This window comes from Argentina anserina, chromosome 1 (genome assembly GCF_933775445.1).
Source record: "Argentina anserina chromosome 1, drPotAnse1.1, whole genome shotgun sequence".
NCBI classification, from domain to species: Eukaryota; Viridiplantae; Streptophyta; class Magnoliopsida; order Rosales; family Rosaceae; genus Argentina; species Argentina anserina.
In genome coordinates, this window is record NC_065872.1 from 24,084,548 (window position 1) to 24,105,709 (window position 21,162).

Below are 21,162 nucleotides of genomic sequence, written 5' to 3' on the forward strand. Positions count from 1 at the left end.
AGGTCTCCTTATCAATTAATAAAGATAATGTTTCTCCCTTTTTTGATGCGTATTACATTCTTCTGTAGCAAGACCATGTTTTTAGGAACATGAAGAGGAGTAACTCACTCCCAAACAAACTCAATTAATAGCGTCTCAGAAATATGACTTTTTCTGAAGAAACAAATTCTACACACATCGTGTGTAGTAAAAATGCTAGTTTAAATTATAGAAAATTACAAATTAGTACCAGACAATATTTAAATTAATTAAAAACTTATTTCTCATATTTTTTATATAAATTAGGACATAAACACAGACCCAAAATGGAGTGGACCCAAAACTAACTCAAAACTCATTACGAGGACCGAGTGGATATCAACTATGCCAAAAGCATATGGATAAGGTCTAAGAATGTGTGTCACTGAGTTACTATTTTCTTCTTAGCATCGAAACCTAACTCGGATTCCAGGTAGGGTCTCTTGGGGAATCTCTCTTTAGTTTGATGATTAAATTATAATTGAATTCAATAATTTGAGTGATCTTGTTTGATAACTCTTGTTTGTTATCGTTTTCGATAAAAGCATGTGTAATCAATATGTCTTATTTGGCAATAACATTGTTTTCCATAAAAGCATTAGTATTTAAATTGGCATGCATAGTGCATTGTGAGATACTCTGACTATATGCATTTGAGAGATGAGAACGTGAGCTGAGAAATTAGATTGAGAGAAAAGAATGTCTTTTGCATAGTTAAATTTTCTCATGGGGGTATGTCATGATCTTTACTCAGCCCAACGTGTACAAATGTGGGAAATGTATGCCCCACCATAGGAGTTGATAAAAATCAAACGCTCGTGTTTCTCCCAGGTTGATACAAGTCATGAACACATCATCATGGTAAATTCTCAAGCAACCACTCTTCGATGTGCATATTAGGCATTGACGCACATATTAGGGAGAAGGGAGTTTGGTGATCAAAAGCATTCTAGCAAAACAGTGTTTGGTTATCAAATTGTATATGACTGTCTCACATTTTTTCCACAAATATATTATTTTCCTGTTCGGATAGTTAGCTTGCGAATGTGCATGTGACAATGTCATTTTTCTCTTGGATCAATCGGGTGGAAAACCAACAAATTTCTTCCTCATCCTAAACACTGAAATTGAAAATTAAAGTCATATGGGAATGATCGGATATTCAGAAATATTCAAAAGCCAAACCGAATTTCTTGATCTCTTGTTAACATATAATTAATAAGATATATAAGATAATTGGGAGATTCAATTTTCAGAGAGTGATTTGGGTAGTTGATATATTCCTATCAAGCTTCATCAAACCCTATATTAAGTACATTTTTCACCTTGAGATTTGAGAAGGCTCCCTCAGAGCTAAATCAATCAAATCACATCATTATATTATATAGGGTTTAAATTTCTGGCGTATTAAACGAGCTAGGATGCAATGATGATTTGGTTCTCGAAAATTGTAAGATAAACACAAAAGTCCCCATTAATTACTTTGCACTGTTTATGGGTGCTCCCCTCCTGTTTAATCTTCCTCAGTTCATCACTTCTCTCTCTCTCTCCCTTTTACTCTCTACTCTTTTGTTTGTACTGTTCTCCCAGCTCTCCCATATTTCTCCTAGCTCTGAAATCTCTCTACCAATGGCTCGTGGACAACGTAACCGCCCTTCTCCACTAAAAGTCCCACCATTTTCCTCTTCATCGGAGGAAGCGCCGACCGACTCCGGTTCCGAGTCCGCCACCGAGCAGCCCGACAACACTACTACTGTGGTGGTCACTCCCCACAAGAACTCCAAGCCTGATCAGAAGAAGAAGACGGAAGCTTCCCCATCAAAGCCCCCCATGCAGCAGGAAGCCCCCAAAAGTACTAGGTCAAGGTTCGCTGCAGAACCCGGCACCAAGTGTGTATCAGAGCCTGATCTGCACGCCAGGAAAAGGAAGAGAGATCAGGAAGAAAAGGAGAGAAGAGGAAAGAAGAGGAAAGAAGAGAGAGAAGAAGAAGGTTATTGTACCTCCTCCTGCTCTGTAAACTCAAAACAGGTTAGTAATGCAAGCAGGTTTCTATTTACTTCGCCAACTGAGCTAGATACGGAGGAAAACGTGATTTAGGAGGAAGAATGTTCGTTGTTAGTTTGTATCTTAATAATGCATCAAATAGACCTGAATAACAATAACGAGCACCCAAAATCATGATTCTGATCCATGAAGTGGAAATAACAATACGTTTTTCAATAGGTAACATGATCGAGATATAATATTGTATTTCTTGTTATTTATCTCAAATTTAATCAAATATTTGTCTTAATGAATATGGATAATGTAAAGTCCAATATCAGAGTGTAACTGAAAAGATGTTTCATCATCAGTTGCCTAGAAATCACATATCACCAACATTGAGTGCTACCCTTGTCAGTAAGACTCATGATCTTAACTGAGCCAAAACAAATAAAAAAATTAACCAAATTACATGTAAACTTCATTAGCTGAATCAGATCGATCAGGACTAAAATTTTCATATTTTCGCACCAAAACAAGAGAATATACGAAATACAACCTCTATCAGGCAAAACTGGGAGTTTCAACAAATAGAAGACAAGTAAAACATTTTACTCCCACTGTTTCCTACTCTCAATCTATACTGAACAAACAGAGAAAACAAAAAGAATATGTTTGTCCATATACAGTGACAAGTATTGAGAATAAAACAAATTGAGTTGCAGGTTTTAGAAGACTGCAATCACATTTGTGAGGATCAATTTCAAGTCTGAAGTACAGTAAAACAAGATACACCAATATGACAAGGCCAAAAAAAAACTGCAATTGATTAAATCTGCAAATCACTAAAATTTTACTAGAAATTTTGAATAGATCCTGATTTACATACTACTTGAAACATAGATATGTCGCAGAAATAGGCTCAATCCTTTTCTTAATTTTCCATATAGTGACATATAACCTGAAGCTCAATAGGCTGACCAAACTTGCCTGTAGCTAAATCTTGATAAAATTTTCTGCATTTCAATACATTAAAAGCATGAGTAACCTCTTTGTAACAAAAGTGTCATTACCTACTTTTCATAACAATGAGATGCATTTAAACAGTTAAAACCAATTAAACTGGTTAGATCATAGTGTTTTATGCTACTCTAGAGCTCAACGTTTTACATTGAAATAACACCAAAAAGAGGAACATCTCAGTCTTATAAAGTCAATGTCAGCATGCATAGAAGGCAAAAAACTTTAATATTAATTCTCGTACGTTAATTCAAGTTTTGCTGAAGTCATTTCTAACTCACCAGCCCTTTAATTTAGCCACAATCATGTGTATATGTTGACTACAGATGCTATGCAACTTGACAAAAGCCAAAATACTGAAACTAGTTTTCCTTCCCTTGAAGCCATAATTAACAAGTTTATGCATGTATAAGATATATACGTACACACACATATAACTGCTTGATGCATCACCTTTTGACATGTGTAAATGCTATGCCTATATGAATGATTGTGCATATAATGAAGACTAATTATAAAGGTTTTCAAAACAGCACACAAGTATATGGAAGGGACCAATTAGATAATGTAGAACGATCTTTTACATCGCATTACAGAGACTCTGTAATATGAAACTTCTGTAACTCTCTTTATATGTATATGAACTAAAGGTTGTCTAGTAGTCATAATAAAATTAATTCACTGAAAACAAGTGATCAAGCCAAATACCGAAAACATCAATACATATATACAGTACTCCATACATCAACAATGCGGCCTAAAGTGGCATGAAACAATTCCGTGTTAAATTATTTTCATGTGTTATTTGAAAACAAGAGTTTTGTGCTCAGCTAAAAGTTCAAAATGAAGTAAGCGATCAGTCAATATAGTTTTAAAAGTTTCAATAGCATAAGCACAAACAAAATAAGATCATACATCTAAAGATAATGCTAAGCAATGCCTTACTTGCATTGATGTTCTGCACACATAATAATAACACCTTACTTGCATCAGCAAAGCAGATTACTACATTACAAGGAACTAGTGAGCGTTTTCACATACCAAATTGTATTAATTGCCTGAAAATAAATATAGGATTGAGAATCTTTTGATGACAGGTTGCAATCAGAAGGCATGAAATGGGTTCTGCCGCTGACCCAGATGCGTTGGATGTCGCCGAAGTTCGAATACATCAATTATGTCTTGCGAAGTCACTGCCTAGGAAATTCTATGTTATGGCTGTTGATTTTTTGACGGGAAACTTGCGTGAGTGCTCATGGGTTTCAGGGCTGGACGATTTAGAAATTGCTGAATGGCTGAGGTACCGAGTGCAACATTTGTTGCCTAATGGGCTTCCAAAAATCAATCATTGGTTCGCTGAAAATTTTAAGTAAGGGTAACTGCATTTCTGTTAGTTCCTCTGTGCGAACAAATTTTAATTCCAGAACATTGTTATTTCTGTTCTTAATTTGTATGAGCAAATTATGTTTGAATGTGGTGGGGCATTTTAATTTCTGCATTTTCTTGCATTTTAATTTTATGTTTCATGTTACTGATCTTTATTATTTGGTTTTGTGACATTCTGATGGAATTTTCGGTGTATAAGAGGTTTATGCAGTAGATGTTTGAATGTGATTGGAGTTGTTACTGATCTCTATTATTTGGTGTTGTGGCATTCTGATGGAGTCTTATACAGGTTTATGCAGTTTGGGATTATGTTCAAATATTGCTTACTCCTCTTGTTAATTCTTCTTTTTCTTGACTGATAAAGAAGATCCATCTACTCGAATAATTGCATATGCTGGTGCTGAGAAAGTGTTTTGCTTCTTGCCTTTTGAGTTTCAATTTTCCTAGTTTTCGAAAGAATCATATGAGTCGATTACAGTCGATCCTTGCACTGTTATCTAGATTCTATTTGTTCATGGCATCATGATCATTTTGGTTATTACATTTGCTACTTTAGTTAAGAGTTTCTTAAACTGTTACAGTATAAACCTACTAGATCCTCCCAGTTTGATATTTGCAATAAAAAGAAAGAGTGGGAGGAAAGAAGACGAGAGAAAATGGAAGGCAAGGTCCCAGAAATAAGGAGAGACTGGGTCACTAACCGGTGGGTGATATTCTCTCCGGCCAGAGCCAAGCGTCCTTCGGACTTCAAATCCAAATCCCCGGTCATATTCTTGCTTCCTGAGATTTGAGGTACCATCACACTTCCTCATTGGGTCAGGTCATTACTGGGTTCGCGATCGAGACCCCTCTTCACTCCGACCTTTCCCCACCTCAGATCGCCCAGGTTCTTCTCGCCTATACAACCAGAATCCACCAGTTCATCACTTACCCTTGCATCAAATACTCACTCTCTCTTTACCAAACACACACTTAATTGTTATTGGTTAGATTTACATGTTTGTTCCAACAACACTGTACTGTGTGTTGAAGGTGTTTAAAAACAATGGGGCTTGAGCCGGGGCATCAATGACGCACTATCACAGTCAGATGATGGCTCTCCCTATTGTTCCTACTGCTGTTGCTGCTCGACTCGACTGTATGAGAGAAGACTATTTCAACCGTACTGGCAAGTGTAGTATCTATGAATCAAAATCAAAGGACCTTTTGATCCATGAATCACCCCATTTCGTTTCGATTGTGCCTTATGCTGCTACTTATCCCTTTGAGATGTGGATCATTCCTCTCACTCACTCTCCTCATTTCCATCAAGTTGATGAGGAGATGATGCCATCTGCCCGTATCAACTGAATCCATTCAACTTCTGTGACAATAATTTCATACGGGGATTATGTTTATTTCAAAATATCACATGAAAGCTTTTGTAAAATTTGAATATTGAAAATGGTGACAAACATTGGTTTACCTGTCTGGTGAGAAAGGAAACGCAAGTATGTGTTTTGTTACTTTTGTATCAGGCCATTTTAGATTGCAGTGTGAATGACTTCCTAGGTTGGTTTCTTGTTGTGCCAGTTGCTTGACTTAAAGATGCTTTCTGTGTTATGGTATGTTCGGATTTGTATAAATCTTGAATTTATATTCCTAAGAAGAAATGACTTTCTATTATAAGAAAAAACAAACAATTAGTTGTTTGAAAGTTGTTTGAAAGGGGACTTGGCCCAATCAGTTCTGAAGATTTAAAGACTGGACAGAGATAAATCATAAAGTCATAAACAATAGGCACACAACTCTAAATGACTTGGTTTAGATCTTTGGCATGCATCTACAATCATGTTAACCATAAAGATTAGCTGATCCAATGATGGTTCACTTAGATTGCTTTCTTATTAGTTACTGTGTAATTTTGCAGGCAGTTGACCATGGGGGCATCCTGAAACTCATGCTTGAGAAAATGGCTCTGCAGTTGAATAATCCACCATTTAATTTCATGATTCAGACTTCTCCTCTTCGGGACAGTGCTTCAGAGTTACCTCACTCCCATTGGTTCTTGCAAATAATACCCCAGTTAAGTGTTGCAGCTGGTTTTGAAATTGGAACTAGCTGTTACATAAATCCAATCTTTCCAGAAGATGCAGCAAAAGTTTTGAGGGAATTAGTAAATGTTTTACCTTCAGAAGAAGATGATCAAATAACACAGTAGCATATCACGTCTTATAAATTACCAAAAACAAAAATTATACTGTTAGAATAATCCTTACTTGTATAAGAAAACCAATGTGCTCATATTGTTTTATCATGAAATCTCCCATGAGTTTTGATGCTTGAAACAAGTTATCCGACCACAGCACATAAATGAGTACCTGTTAATCTGTTTTGTCCATTGATGTGGATGCGTGTAATATCTGGATCTGTTCCACTGTTTCATCTCAACTCCTTCCATCGCTTGCTTTCATCTTTCGTTTCTTTTGCACATCTGCTTTTCCCCTATATATCTGTTCAATTCCTTTGGTGTGAATCAGTAGCGAAGTTATTATAAAGCATTAACCATGAGCATAGCTCTATAGTCTATACATCTCCAATTTTCACGGGAAGGCGGGAAGGTTACATATTTTATTACAAATGGGGGGGGGAGCCATCTGTTCTTTAGGTGTGTGTCTGGTTTTCTTATTCGTCCTTATTAACATTAGTAGTAGAGTTGTTAGTGAAGGAGAAGGGTTTTTGTGATCAATTTTCCCTTAGAATTTGTTACCAGAAAGAATCATCAAAAGGCTGAAGACAGGTGCATCGTCTGAAGATCGAAGGAAGGAAGAAGATTCAGAGATCAAAGGTTAAGCAAGCTTTGCCTTCATCTTCCTCAGCTTGAGTAAGAAGAGATCACAAAGGAAATGCCGGGAATATCCAGTTTGTCCTGAAAATGCACCGATTGTAGTTTAGATGATTTCTTTTTCGGACTACAAAGAGCATGCAACACGAGGAAGTCGTAAAATGACAAATCATACCATTATGTCCCACGTTGGGCCTTACTTTTATATCTTGAAATGGGCCTTCTCCATTGAAATCTTACAGGAAATGTGTCTTGTAGCAAGAACATAAATATCTCCAAGCTGTATCATTATCCTACCAATTGCATCTTATATATCATTGATTGGTATTTCATGTAGAAGAAGGGAAAGAATGGCAATGGCCACCATGGCTTCCAGTCCAATTTTCTTCTCCAAATCCAGGTCTTGCTCTTCTACTAGTTACAACAAAAGGGTACTCCCACAACGAGTTGCAGCTGTGGCCTCAATCCCATTTCAGCAACCCATCAACGTGGACTACCTGGAGCAAGAGTTCAGTGGCCATGGAGTCATATTCAAAGGCATTGGTGATGATTGTGTCGCCAAGATGAGCCTCGACAATGGCAGTAAAGCCATCTTGATGCTACAAAGTGGCCTCATCGCTTCCTATAAGGCCTCCATGTGGCATGGTGGCACAGTTGAGTTGCTCCAGTCCTCAGTCTCCCAAGAAGCCAATGCCATCCAAGGAGGGGTGTCTGTGGCTTTGGAATGTCTCACTCTCAATCTTGGTGAAGAACAAGTTTCATGGTCTCCAAGTAAATGGGGTCTTCATAACATCATAGGAAATCCTCAGGACTCTATCCAGGTACTTCCATCACTCATGACTTGTCTGATTACTTGGAGAAAAAAAAACACCACTTCATACAAGCATGTCAATGCAGGTAGAACTGATCAGCACTGATTCCCATGACATGGTTCAAGTGAAGTACATTGTGACTCTACAAGACGATGCCCTAATCTCACAGCTCATGGTCTCTAATAACTCTGATTCATCGTCACTCCAACTAAGTGGGTGCATTTTAAGCCATCTGACAGTGAGCTCACCTGATGCTACTTTCGCAGTTGGTTTGGAGAGGTCAGATTTCTTTGGCAGGTTACCCATTTTGACAAGTTCAGCTATAGTCCCTCCAGAGTATGGCCAGAAAAGTGAATCTCAATTCAGCCAACTATGGAAACAATTGGCATGGGGTCCTAGGAATGGCCACCAAACAGAAACTGAACGACAAGAAGAAGAAGAAGAAGAAGGAGAAATGGAGGAAGGGGAGGAACATGACAATTATAAGAACTTGAGGGAGCAAATGTGTCGAATATACACCAGTGCGCCTCGAGACTTCACAATTATTGACAGGGTGAGTACTTTTACAAACTTAAAGAAACAATTGCGCTATGTTCCCACAAAATCAATCCTCTGTAAAAAAATCTCCTAATTTATAGGATGATTGTTAACTGTTTTCTTGGCCATTGAATTGAACAGGGTAGACGAAACTCAGTGGTGATTGGAAGAGATGGGTTTGAAGAGCTGTACATGTTCAGCCCTGGCTCAAGTCATGAATACTATGGTGAATATGCTTATGTCTGCATTGGCCAGTCGGCGGTGCTTAATCCAATAATCTTGGGGCCTAAGGAATCATGGACAGGTGGACAACGTTTGCACAATCCAAATCCGTAACTGTGGTTGTGAGAACATAAACGTCATAGCTATGAGATTATTAATGTAAAGATAAACTAGCTCTTCATTATATGGATGCAAAACTTGTTCCAATGTTGCTATATTAGCAGGCTGAAAAACACACCAGAGAATGTTACCAGTTGTTAATGTAGAAACCTCACCATTTTCAGGTAACTGTAATATTGCAGACGTAGTTGACCATCCATAAGATTCCTTATATAAGTTCCACAAGACATAGTAAATGATAAACAATCAGATCTCAACAACCTTGTTCTTAAACTGCTCAAAACAGACTGCATTCTTCTATCAAGGCAAGTTCCTTAAACATCAATTCAACAACTTGTTCTTAAAATGCTTTTAAGGAAAACCACATTCTTCCAGCATAATCAGCATCCGAATCTATTTCAGATAGTCAAGTTCTAGTATTACAACATACATAGCTAGTTCTTACCGTTGTTTTCTCCATCAGGACACTAAGTTGGGACAAGATACATTTCATAGCCTGGACCTTGATCAGTAATCAAAGTTAATGGAACACCTACTGCAAGTATTGCAAAAGAAATACCACAGAACAATTTTAGTCCAGCCTTGCAAAGGGGTTTTCTGATGCTAGGTTCTTGAATTTCTGATTTTATTTCAGGAACCACATTTTGAAACGCTTGCAAATCACCATCTTTAGGACCGTCTGTTGATGATACAGATTCAGGGCCACCTTGTAACTGCTCACCACCACCATTATAGAAGCTACCATTGCATTCACAAGTCACACCATGTAAGAAAACATTTTGATTGTACCTGCCATTTGGGCTACAATCTTCCAAGAATAAACTTCTAAATCTTCTAGTTTGCTTCTCAGAGAAGTCTGAGTTGGCATTATTAGGATCCTGAAGAGAATGAACAAGCCTCCTCGGAGTTTTGAAGATGATGTTATCAACATCCATTGGAGTTCGTGACCCCTGAAGCACAACATGAAAATAGTTGTCAGAATCCATACCAAATCAATACACAAAAACATCAAGAAGTTTGCAAGTTTAGTTCAAATTGAAGCTTCAATGGACTGAACAGAACATTATAAATTCAATACCATCCCAAGATTTGTAATCCATGGATCAGAGATAACAGAACTTAAGGGCAAATAATTTTGCCGACAATAGAATCTGTTCAGCTGTTGCAAGCTAAGTAGCAGCCTTATTGGCAGACTGCATGCATAACTTTCAGATCACCTTCTGACTCATAATCTAATAGCTAATTTGATGAAGCTAGTAGCCCCATCTAAATGAACACATTCAATAAAGTAAAAAATAAATTGATATCAAAGAATAACACTAAAATTCTACTGGAGCAACTTACCAGGGGACTAGTTGTGGCACTTCCTGATACTCCATTTCTATGATTTCTTTGAAGGAAACCTGACAATTCTTCTGTGCACTCTCCTTCATTGTTCATGAACTGATTATTTCCAGAGTCTGAATGTGCAATGGAGTAGCCATTTTCATGAGAGATCCCTGAGAACAAACCATCTTTGAGAGAAATATCAACTCCTCCACGCTCATGACTCCAAAGTTTCCGGTTGACACTCCTGCTATCATAATTTGAATTGTGAGAAACCTGTCCCACTGCAACAGGGGATTCAACCCATGATTCATATTCTCTGAAGGAATCAAGGGTTTGCGACTCAGGTGACACTGAGGAAGGAGACTGATCGCCAGCACTGGATAGATTTTGCCTCCTGCTATTGTCCCTCCTACTAAAGTTTGAGCCACTGACCGAATGAGACTTTTCAAGTTTTGGGCCTTTATCTGCAGCTATTCTCCTTGCAGTCTGTAGAGCTTCAAAGGCAGCCCCAGCTACATAAGCCATCTGATCTGACTGGCTCTTGTCCATTTCTTCAATTACCATATCAAGCTCTGATAAAATACTCCAAGGATCTAAGCATTTCATCAAGAAGTTCACCATTTGAATAGCTTCCAACCGTTTCTGAGAATTCCCTTCTATTAAACCATTGTTTAATATCTGCAGTCCAGCATGAATCAACAACCTAGCATATGGCTCAACAATTATAGAATTGCGCTTTGCAAGTGACATGACCAGACCCATGTGTGCATTTGACTGAGTAGATTTCTCCTCCAAAGCCCCAGAGACATTCTGACAGACCTTATTAACCATCTCATCTGAAGCAAAACGCCAATTATCCGAATCCACAAGAGCCTTCAAGCAAAGAGCAGCTCCAGAAGTCAAGCTCTCTTGAGAACCCAAGAGGGAATCCGCAAGGGGATTGCAAAGTGAATGAATAATATGCCGCTTCTTGTCTTCAGCGGTAGTTGAGTCAATCCCATATCTAGCAATGGCCGGAACCACCTTTGAACATGCTTGTTGAAGAGGGAAAGAGCCCGCACTCGAAGCTAGTGTCTTTATTATAGTTGCCATGATGCTGTTAATGAGAGGGACGATTTTGACACCATGAACTCGAGCAAGAACCTCATAAAGAGAAATGGTGCATTCCCCATTCAAAGGACCAGTTTCTTTAGACTGAGAAACTTGGGCAAGAAACATAGGGATGGCCTTGGAGTCCAAATCTTTCACATAGGATTTCAGTGCTTTCATTGCTGACCTACGACTATCAGCGTCTTTATGAAGATTTTCCAATTCTCTCTGTACTACTGGGGCTAAATTTCTACCCATTATTGACCTAAATCCAGATTCAAGAAATTGGGTTACTGAGTATCCTATGCCTGATGAAATTTAACCATCACAGAAGTTAATACAAGTATTCAAGATCCTGGTTTGGCTGTTTTGCAAAGTAACAAAGCAAGAAACGCAAAATTCATGAAAGCCCAAGTTTTTTATAAGGCAAAAAGTCCTCAAATCTCAAAGACTGAGTAGTAAAGTTGGGTTCTTTAATCACTACTTCATAAAAATCAAACTAATCTCAAGTCTTTTGGTACAACAAACCCAGAAAATGTAATCTCAAGAAATGGGCATCTCAAATTTGACACAAATCAGCGAAAGAGACGAAATTAAAGAAGGAAATCAAGAACAAGAGATGAGAATTTACCTGGGGGAGCTTCTTGAATGAGAGATGTGAAGAGCAGAGAAGACAGAGAGAGAGAGAGAGAGAGTGAGAGTTTGGGAGTTGGGAGTTTGGGTTTATGAGTTGAATCCCTTCAGTCATTCATAGAAATGCGTGTTTTTAGGGCTCTCTTAAATGAAATTTCCAATTTCAAAACATTTCTCCAAATCCCGCCGCTATCCCAGAATTTTTCACTGGACGATAAATACCTCTCTACTTACATTACCAAGCAGCAATTTTTTTCGAAATTAAAAAAAAAGTAAGCTAAGTATATAAGATTAATACGAAAAGAAATAACTAATCAAGTTCGGATTAGAGGAAAGGAAATGGAAACGGCTTCAATGCTCTAGATAGATAGGTGAATCACCCCTGTGCTTGATTTTGAATCAAAAAATTGACATGCTTTTTGGTTTGTTGCTTAATATGGTAAAAAATCACGTGTTAATCGTAACGATCGAACCATGTGACCTATCAGTTCCGTCCTTTATTTGAGGTATACTTGATCGTGCATTGCTTGGCAGCTATCGTATAGTGCGCAAACACAAACAGAGATAGTTTTGTGGCCAATTCTGCTTTCAAGGGGAAGTAACAAAATATGATGGGATGGTGTCGCTCATCCGATTAGGCTTAACTGGGTCTGATATCCATTCATCTAGAACTCAAGCCGATGGTTGTGCGGTTGTGCCCATATTTAGGCTGAAATACAATCACCACACTAATATGGACACCCAAGTTCAGGGCGCGCCCAGTGGCGTTTGACCACCACCTTCTTCGACCTCAACTACAGAGCCGACATTTGCCGCAAGCATAGCTTGTTGAACATTCGGTAAAACTAGAATTTGCCTGCCAACATCAACAATACCAAAAGTCGAAGAATTTGGTGAATTTTGGGATAAAAGCATGATGAGTTTAGATTTTGACTAAAAATGAAATTAAGGTCAAAATAGTTTTAAATATTCAAAAAAAAGAGTGGGAAGAAAGCAAATGAAATGAGGGCATACTACATAATCTTCCGTAAAAGGCAATAACTTTTGTAATCTCAAGCATATAAAACCCAGCTTTCATAATGGGGATAGAGAAGTGTGAACTTGAAAAATAAATTTATGTTACAGAAGAATGTAATACGCATCCAATATGGAGAAGTATCATCTTTATTCATTGATAATGACACCTTATATATAAGCATTACATTGAGTATCATGTAGATTCAGGGATTATATATCATTCCTTAACTAGACTAACATATACTAATTATGACAAGATACATCGGAAAATTACGGAGAGTAATTCTCCTACGACACTCCCCCTTGTATTGCGATCATAATGTGTCATGGTGCATAACCGTTGCCTCGGTAAAAACCTTGTCAAACAAAAACCTCTTGGGTAAAATAAAAACTTGGTTGAAGAAAGAGCACAACGCACCAACTACAATTGAAGATAACATGTGGTATAGACTCCCCACGAAGTCTGCAAATCAACTCCTCCTGATCGGTAACTCAATCTCAGAGTTTAGATAAATAGCGTATACGAACGTTCTTCACATTCTTCAAAAGTAGCAAAGGGTCAATGATATGAATATCAAATCTCAAACATTCTTAAATCAAACATGTACACTCATCCGTACATGGATCAAAAGAAAGAGAATTGCATAACAACTCAAAACAAGAGTTTGCAATGATAAACAGATTCACGCGTGGTATGATCTTCATGTACTTAAACAGTCATAACTTTTTCGATTCAATAGGTATGGATGAACCGTAAAACGTTCTGAAAAGTAGACACCCGTGGATTTCCAGTGATATATGGCTCACAACCTAGTTCGTTCTGAGCTGATCACAAAGCTTTGTCAAAGTTGACTCAACTGCAGGTTTCAGACAAATCCGTCATATTTTACTAAAACAACTATAACTTACTCAATATAATAGATATCGTTAAATGGTTGATGTCCCTGGAAAATAGACACATAGAGCTTTTCCAATGGTACCAAATTCACCATTTTCCTACAAGTGACCTACCTTATATGTCTCGTGGAAGTTGACCTACGAATCTGGGTAGATTCTGACATCGCTTCATAATGTGTCATTTGTGTTGGGATATAGGATTTGACATCATAACGTGTTGTGATCAAGCATTGACATATGTGTGGGCGCACTCAGTCATCATCTTGGTCTTACAGTTTAAACCGAATGAGATGTCGAGTCATGTATATTACAACAAGTACATGCATACACATATCGTACTTAAATGGAGAGTTTCATCTCCTGAGACTTATCATCGCTCAAACAGCGGAAACATGTCTTCTCCTGACTTCGAATGATTCAAGGAATACTTGTAGGCATTACTTTAACGTCCTTACTGCCTTTTAGTCAACCGATGAATATCATTAATAACGGTCATCACTTTCGAGACATAGTATTCTCATGTTCATTTCATTCTAGGTACAGTTGCATGCACTATTGCATATCCCCAGACAGTTATGGGTAAATTATTTATGCGTAACGAGGGCCATAGCTATAAGCTTTAACTGCTTAATTGTCGCTCCTGCTCATTCATTCATGTAGAATGAACATGGGATTAGGGGATGTCTAATCCCGGCTATGCAATAAAAAGTCTTCGAAGTGAATTCTCCTGCATTGTCAGGATGGTGAGCCCTGAGTTTTGAGCAAGGAGCTTCGGAAAGTAACATTTGGCTCTTAGTTCATCAAGAGTCAATCACACTTTATTTTACTATTCCTACCTTAATCAAGTTATCGCACTCCGTGGTCTGGAGGCACTTGAATTAGGTGAAAGCCAATCCACTTAGGATCTTTATTTACATCTCTTAACTATTATAACAAAGATGATATGTGACCATAAGCTGCAAATTCAGTTATTTTGGAAACCACTTAACTGACAAGGTATTATGAGAACAAGCCTTCTCATATTTGATTCCAGAGCATTTTGCTAGAGAGTTTGCGCCACAAGGTGAGTCTAAACTCTTCTCTTTTTCACTACGCCTAACAAAGGTATAACTGATAGGATTTACATATGCGGTGTTGGCATTACCTAACCAATGGCCTATCTCTTTATTAAAATTGGATCCTACGGCTTTCCAGGAGGTTATGGTGGCGACATGGGTCAATCATCACCATCAATTCCTACTGGATAGCACTTTCCATGTAGGCAAATCTACAATGTTGGAATTTTACTTCAACAGAATATGTATAGTTCGACATTTAACATCGTCATTCTTCGAGATCTCTCATTGGGAATAGTATTGACATTGAGGCGTCCCCCAATGATAACCATCATCCAAGAAAACAGACGAGTGAGTATCATTGATTACAGATCAAGTTGTGTCATAACTCGCATTCAGTAAGTATTATCGAACAAAGTGGTCTCTCTACACTTTCGTAAGAGCCACAACCTAGTGACACCATCTACCACATTTGTGGAGTCACCACGTCACCGAAAAGTGACTACATGTCCATTTGTCTGACATCAATCCTTGCATGCATAGTTGCAGCATGTATCTCTAATCTCGTCACTTCATTTGTATGACTATTAGGAACATGATGAGGCACAATGAGACAAACCACGACAAAACCAAGTCATTTAACTTGAACAAACTTATTCTTCTCTCCCCTTAACGACGGGGAGACTGGCTCATCAAAAGTGACTAAACGAGATCACTTGTTAAGGTCTTTATATAAGCGGACATATGTGGAAGTTCATGTCTTATTCAAAGACAAAATTCAACATCAAATAATCCATCATTATGCGCTTGTGGAGGTGCAATTTGGCACATAAAATATGTGGACAATAAATCGTTAACATAATCCGTTAACAAACATGCATATTGTTAGACTTGAAACACTAACATGCGAATCGTCAACCGTAACGTCAATGATGGTAGCATAGATGGATACGTAAAACAAGACATGCATATTGTTCGGCTTCCATCTTATGTCTCATTCTCTTTAGCGTATGAAGATGTATGTGATTCCTAAATTTTGTTAAAGAATAGGCTTTGAGATTGAGCATAGTCAATGAATGATCGTAGAGGGGGCTTATGCACATGATAATGCATAGATTACATCTACATTACTTTGGAGGAATATTATTGATTCGTAAAACATCTTTGCTCTAAAGAATATCCTAAACGAGTCATCGATTCATTATTCTGAATCATAGTATCGTGAAAGAATACAATTCACACTATTTCGACTCATGAGATGCGCTACATCATTAGAAGCGATACATAAGAACTCGTTCACAATGAGTTTGTAAGTGATAATGTTGGCACAAGGATTATCTTCAAGTAGCTTATCGTCTCATCAATTTTTATATATGGTATCGTTGTGAATTCAACAACGTAGACAACTACTATGACAAAAACCATTTCATAGGTTCAATTGCTTTCTTGATGCATAAAAGCATGTGACTTGAATCATAATGCCATAAGGCATTTAAACTTGAGCATCTAAACCGCTCTTGATTCTAGTCTTCGTCGTAGTCCAGTCGGAGAATACTGACCGGGTCGGACCTTAAGAATCTAGGCAGAGGATGCAGTGGTGCTCCAACGAGGAGGAGGCTCGACGAGCGTCGAGGTCAAGGCTCGATCTCCAATCTGGAAACAGTTCTGTCGTTGGCAATTTGTCATCGCTTGGGTTGCGACGTTGGGTCGATCTCGATCCGGTTTTAACCGGAACCAATCCGGGTTCGAGCGGAGTCCGGAGTACTGGGTGACGTCGGGATCTAGCGTGGGTTAAGCCGGACTGCGAAGACCACGACGACATTCCTTGTTCAAATAAGGAGGAGGGGCTGACGGGCTTGCAGTGGCGCTGCTAGGACGACGTCGGGATTCTGTTATGAGCGTCAGGAGAGTAGGTTGTCGGCGTTAGGCATTGATGCTTTGAGGAGCGGTCGCCGTCGTCGATTGGCTTTAGCCTTCCTGCTGCTTGCGCAAGGCTAGGCGCTGGCTTGGTTGCCGAGGCTAGATGCTGAGGCGCGTGCAAGTCGTCGTCGACGCAGGGGAACCACCGATCAAGGCATATCGGAGGAGGAGGACGGGTGCCCAGAGAGAATTTATGGGTGCCCACTGATCAAACCGATTTTGGTTTTTTTTTTTTTGCGATTTTCTTTTCAGCAGAAGAAATTTCTCAGAGTTTTTGATATTCTTCTGTCAAATTTTTCGTGATAGAAGGATTTTTTTTTCAGTCATCTTTTGCATGATTTTTCATGGCAAAAGGAATTGTTTTCATAATTTAGGGTTCTAGACCTAGGAACTCAGGGTTAGAACTACGTCATGATAACGTGTTATAGAAAAATGTAATACGCATCCAATATGGAGAAATATCATCTTTATTCATTGATAAAAAGGTCTTATATATAAGTATTACATTGAGTATCTTGTAGATTCAGTGATTATATATCATTCATTAACTAGACTAACCTATACTAATTAGGACAAGATACACCGGAAGATTACGGAGAGTAATTCTCCTACAATATTGATTAATTTCATTTTATCAAACAGCTCAACCTGCCTAAATTATAATTGAAGTAGCATGAGTTGCTGCAACATCGGGCCAAACTGGCCCTCAATTGTGTGAGATCCTCAAGTCTCCCACACAAGATCACCGGCATCAACAATAACATAACAATACTACTGCATGCACCAAGATCAACGATATCACCAAGTTTACAATGGAATGACCAAATTATAAATATGACTGCTTAAGTGACTTGCGACTTAAGGGTGAAGGGCTAATTTGGTCAATCCAAATAAACTCTTAATGGTTATAGTATTCATTTGGCGTTTCACGGAAGGTGTATCTCCCGCTCGTATTATCCATCAAAAATTTGAAACAGAAGAAAACAAATGAAAAAACCCAAACATCACAATCCATTTCCCTCATTTACGTGTGCAGTGGACCAGTTGTACAAACAAGACAACCATATGGAGGATGAACATCTTACCCTGAAAAAGGAAAGGGATAGCATATTCAAAATTCAATTAAACAAAACATTATTCAACCAATTTGCCAAAGAATAAGTATGTAAACTCCCACACTTGTGGCCAATTTCAATGCAACCAACATAATTCAAGCAAAAAAATATACTTTGATGTGTGTAATCAATTCCATAACAAAGCCTTCTAAAGGATCAGGGTCATGAACAACTCTTCAGTATGTGTTGAAGCCTCTTCGAAAAGTCATTAGGTTATGTCAAGAGGCTAACGATTAGAGAAATTACGGATTTTCACTTGTTAAGCGACTATAACCCGCCCAAATAAAATCTGAGGCAAATTTAAGAGTGCTGTACAAAATTTTGTGGCGAACTTATCTAAAAGACAGATGGGAATGCAAAATAGATTGATGCCTGTGAGAATTATAGTAGAGTTAAGTAGCTATTACTATCTCAAACTCTACAGAGTGAAGTCACAAGACTTAACGCTAAATCTTAGAGGAAAAATATAACTTGGGAGCCAGTATAGTTTCTTTAAGCAACTTGACTCGTACATTTAGATCATAAAACTAACTGTTAACCTTGTGGGTGTTGTCTGCATGTTGGACAATACCACTTTCCCTTGAATCTCGTCTCTGGCGTGAGCCCAACACATGCGTAATGGAACCATTCGCCTCCTTGACACTGTTAAGAAATAAAAGAGAGACATTAAAAAATATTTTAGCGAAATGCATAAGATGGTAGAAGAGTGTCGTCTTCAAATCATTCAATTGGTTTTCCAAGCAGTGACAGCTACATATTAATGAACAAGCAAAGACACCAATGTTCTTTCTCAGTATACCATTACCGATAGAATGTGGCATGAGAGCCACTAACCAAAGGGCCAAAGGTTAACAAAATCGAAATCCAAATGACAGTAGAAAATAAGCAAAACCCGCCAATGGTTTTTTTTTTTCTCACAGTACTATCGATAGAAGTGGCATGAGAACCACTAAGCAAAGGTTGACAACATTGATATCCAAATGAGGACGGTCTATACTCTACACAATAAGCCAAACACACCAATGTTCTTTCTCGTACTACAATAAACCTAAGATAAGATGTGGTTCCATAGTTCAATAATGTGGATTTACTTGAAATTTACAACCCACCGTTGACCTATTAATACTCATATTCAATCTAAAATGCACTAGGAACTAGCTCTGCAATTAATTATCCCAGCAATATGTGCATTTAAGTTTGCTTGGCGCATTTTAAGACAAAGATCCTTCAAACCTCAAACTTTTTAGACCATTCTCTACTTGATGTGCAGACTACTAGAACTTCTATACCTACTGACAAATAAGTTCTAAGGCTGAACTGACTGTATTTTTGTAAAAGATGATAACCCAAAAATAAGAGCAAGAAATGAACACAATGAAGCAAAAAGCACTTACATTTTCATTGTCACAGGCAATCATATCTCCAAAAGACACCTGAAGAATCATGATACTTACTAGTTCAATAGATGCAACAATTATAAGAGGAAACTACAAATATTCATAAGAGGATAGCTCAAATTGATATTAGAAAAAATATATATAAAATAAGAACCTGATGGCAAACACAGTAGGTAGGTTCATTTGGATCAATTGGTTGATCAGCATCCATGGGAATAGCATAATCCTTCCTATGGCTTCCCGGGGGTGGCATAAGCTCGAAGTCCCTGTCACGCTCTCGATCCCAATAATCAAATCTTTTTGACTGAGGTGTTACATAAATGGGCTTCCGTTTTTCAGTTTTGGGGATTATAGGCAGTGGAGGAAGAATTGCTGGTTCATCAGGTGATATTTTTCCATCTGAAAAGAGTTGGAAAACACTGAACAAAGTTAGCTTTCGCAATCATGGTTTTCATTTTAAGGATCCTTAAAACAACAGGAGTGATATATGAAGTAGCTGATAAATCAAGGAAAAACAGTCCCAGTACTTGATTTAAAGGTTCGGAAGGGCAGCATGTAGTGTAGTAACAAGCATTCTGATATCACGTTTTTATCTATAGTCTATGAATGGCCTTGACTTTGAATTATGTTGCTCATATACATTAGGCTTAATGGAATTCACCCGAGTTTTCTAAACTCTTCTATTTTTCTTCAAGCCATTGTCTATTTAAAGTGATCAAATGAACAGAAATACAAAAACATGTAACCATGTTTACAGAAGCCTAAAAAAAAACTGAGTGTAGTAGGTACCTTGCTTTAAATCTTCAGCAAAATGATTGAGATCCTCATCGAGCCGTTTGACATGACTATCAATCAGGTCATAAGCTTGTTTAGCAAGCAAAACCTTCTCAGTACAGAGACTGACAGCATTCTCCTGATTGGCTTCAATCTCTTTGCGCATTTTGTCAACGGCGGCCTCGTCTTCTTCAATGTTGTTCCATTTCTTGGACAAGCCCAAGGTCTGCTGCCTCGTCTGGTGTATCATTGCTTCATAACGATACAAATTCAAAGTCAGAAATAGCCTCAAACTCATACAATTGAGAAGAAGAAGAAGAAGAAGAAGAAGAGGAAGAGGAGACTTACATTGAGAACGTTCGTCAAGTTCCCGAATAGTGTTGAGAAGCCTCTGCAGCTCAGCAGGCAACGTACTTGCGTCTTCAACAAATTCAATTCAGATTTTCAAATTCAAATTGAGATGAGAGTTCCCAAAGGAATGAGAGGGCGACTTACAATCGAGATAGTCGTCGACGTACACTCCAGTCCTTGCGATTGCCATGACTCCAAATTCAATTTGGGGATTAGGGTTCCTCTCGATCTCCCAATAGATCAAATAATCAGATCAATTCGCTCCAAATAGTTCGACCCGATTTTGTTTCAAATGTGGGCTTAAAATGTCCGTGACACCGTTACCATCAAAACCAGAAATAGGCTAATTTTAGCCCAATAGCACAAACCCAACAGAATTTTCGACTTGTGGCCTAGCTTTTTGTCTTTTTATTTAGTATTGAAAAGCCTCTAATATATGGCATAGTTGCATTGCATCAACTGAATGATGAATTGAGGATACAGTGAGGTTAGATTGATCATGAGCGAAATTGGCTAATCTATCTGCACAATTGCTTCCCGATGTACGTGGCCAAGAATGAGGAATCGAACTGAGTTACCAGATGATAGATATCATGAACTAGAGTCTGAGTTTTCTAATGTACACCAGATTGACAGTCAAGACAGAGTTTGGAGTCTCCTTCA

General features: G+C 38.2%; 5 protein-coding genes across 6 annotated transcripts; 3 read left to right on the forward strand and 2 right to left on the reverse strand.

Moving 5' to 3' along the window:
* Positions 1-1,604: 1,604 nt before the first annotated feature.
* LOC126793892 (uncharacterized) lies at positions 1,605-4,527 on the forward strand. The gene is made up of 2 exons (XM_050520525.1): positions 1,605-2,046; positions 4,119-4,527. The coding sequence occupies exons 1-2, from the start codon at positions 1,648-1,650 to the stop codon at positions 4,392-4,394; spliced, it is 675 nt and encodes a 224-aa protein (XP_050376482.1). The 5' UTR covers positions 1,605-1,647; the 3' UTR covers positions 4,395-4,527.
* A 536-nt stretch (positions 4,528-5,063) lies between these two features.
* On the forward strand, positions 5,064-6,607 carry LOC126804677 (ADP-glucose phosphorylase). Its single transcript, XM_050531981.1, is given in 4 exon segments — positions 5,064-5,171; positions 5,228-5,357; positions 5,438-5,731; positions 6,315-6,607. Coding segments are annotated over 4 exon segments (825 nt in total).
* Positions 6,608-7,552: 945 nt separating this feature from the next.
* Positions 7,553-9,081, forward strand: LOC126787950 (protein NDH-DEPENDENT CYCLIC ELECTRON FLOW 5). Its single transcript, XM_050513873.1, has 3 exons — positions 7,553-8,052; positions 8,129-8,596; positions 8,722-9,081. The coding sequence occupies exons 1-3, from the start codon at positions 7,582-7,584 to the stop codon at positions 8,914-8,916; spliced, it is 1,134 nt and encodes a 377-aa protein (XP_050369830.1). The 5' UTR covers positions 7,553-7,581; the 3' UTR covers positions 8,917-9,081.
* Positions 9,082-9,206: 125 nt separating this feature from the next.
* On the reverse strand, positions 9,207-12,040 carry LOC126787934 (protein SINE1-like). Of its 2 annotated transcripts, none has more exons than XM_050513862.1 (3): positions 11,972-12,040; positions 10,267-11,605; positions 9,207-9,872 (listed from the first exon to the last, which is right to left on the reverse strand). In XM_050513862.1, the coding sequence occupies exons 2-3, from the start codon at positions 11,596-11,598 to the stop codon at positions 9,390-9,392; spliced, it is 1,815 nt and encodes a 604-aa protein (XP_050369819.1). In that variant the 5' UTR covers positions 11,599-11,605; positions 11,972-12,040; the 3' UTR covers positions 9,207-9,389. The 2 variants fall into 2 exon arrangements, with proteins under 2 accessions (XP_050369819.1, XP_050369827.1); XM_050513870.1 differs by having other exon boundaries at positions 10,267-11,648; positions 11,972-12,037.
* A 5,386-nt stretch (positions 12,041-17,426) lies between these two features.
* Positions 17,427-20,774, reverse strand: LOC126790103 (PHD finger protein ING2). Its single transcript, XM_050516243.1, has 7 exons — positions 20,644-20,774; positions 20,497-20,568; positions 20,164-20,400; positions 19,529-19,773; positions 19,372-19,410; positions 18,517-18,619; positions 17,427-17,948 (listed from the first exon to the last, which is right to left on the reverse strand). Exons 1-7 carry the CDS (start codon positions 20,687-20,689, stop codon positions 17,944-17,946), a joined length of 747 nt encoding a protein of 248 aa, XP_050372200.1. The 5' UTR covers positions 20,690-20,774; the 3' UTR covers positions 17,427-17,943.
* Positions 20,775-21,162: the final 388 nt, after the last annotated feature.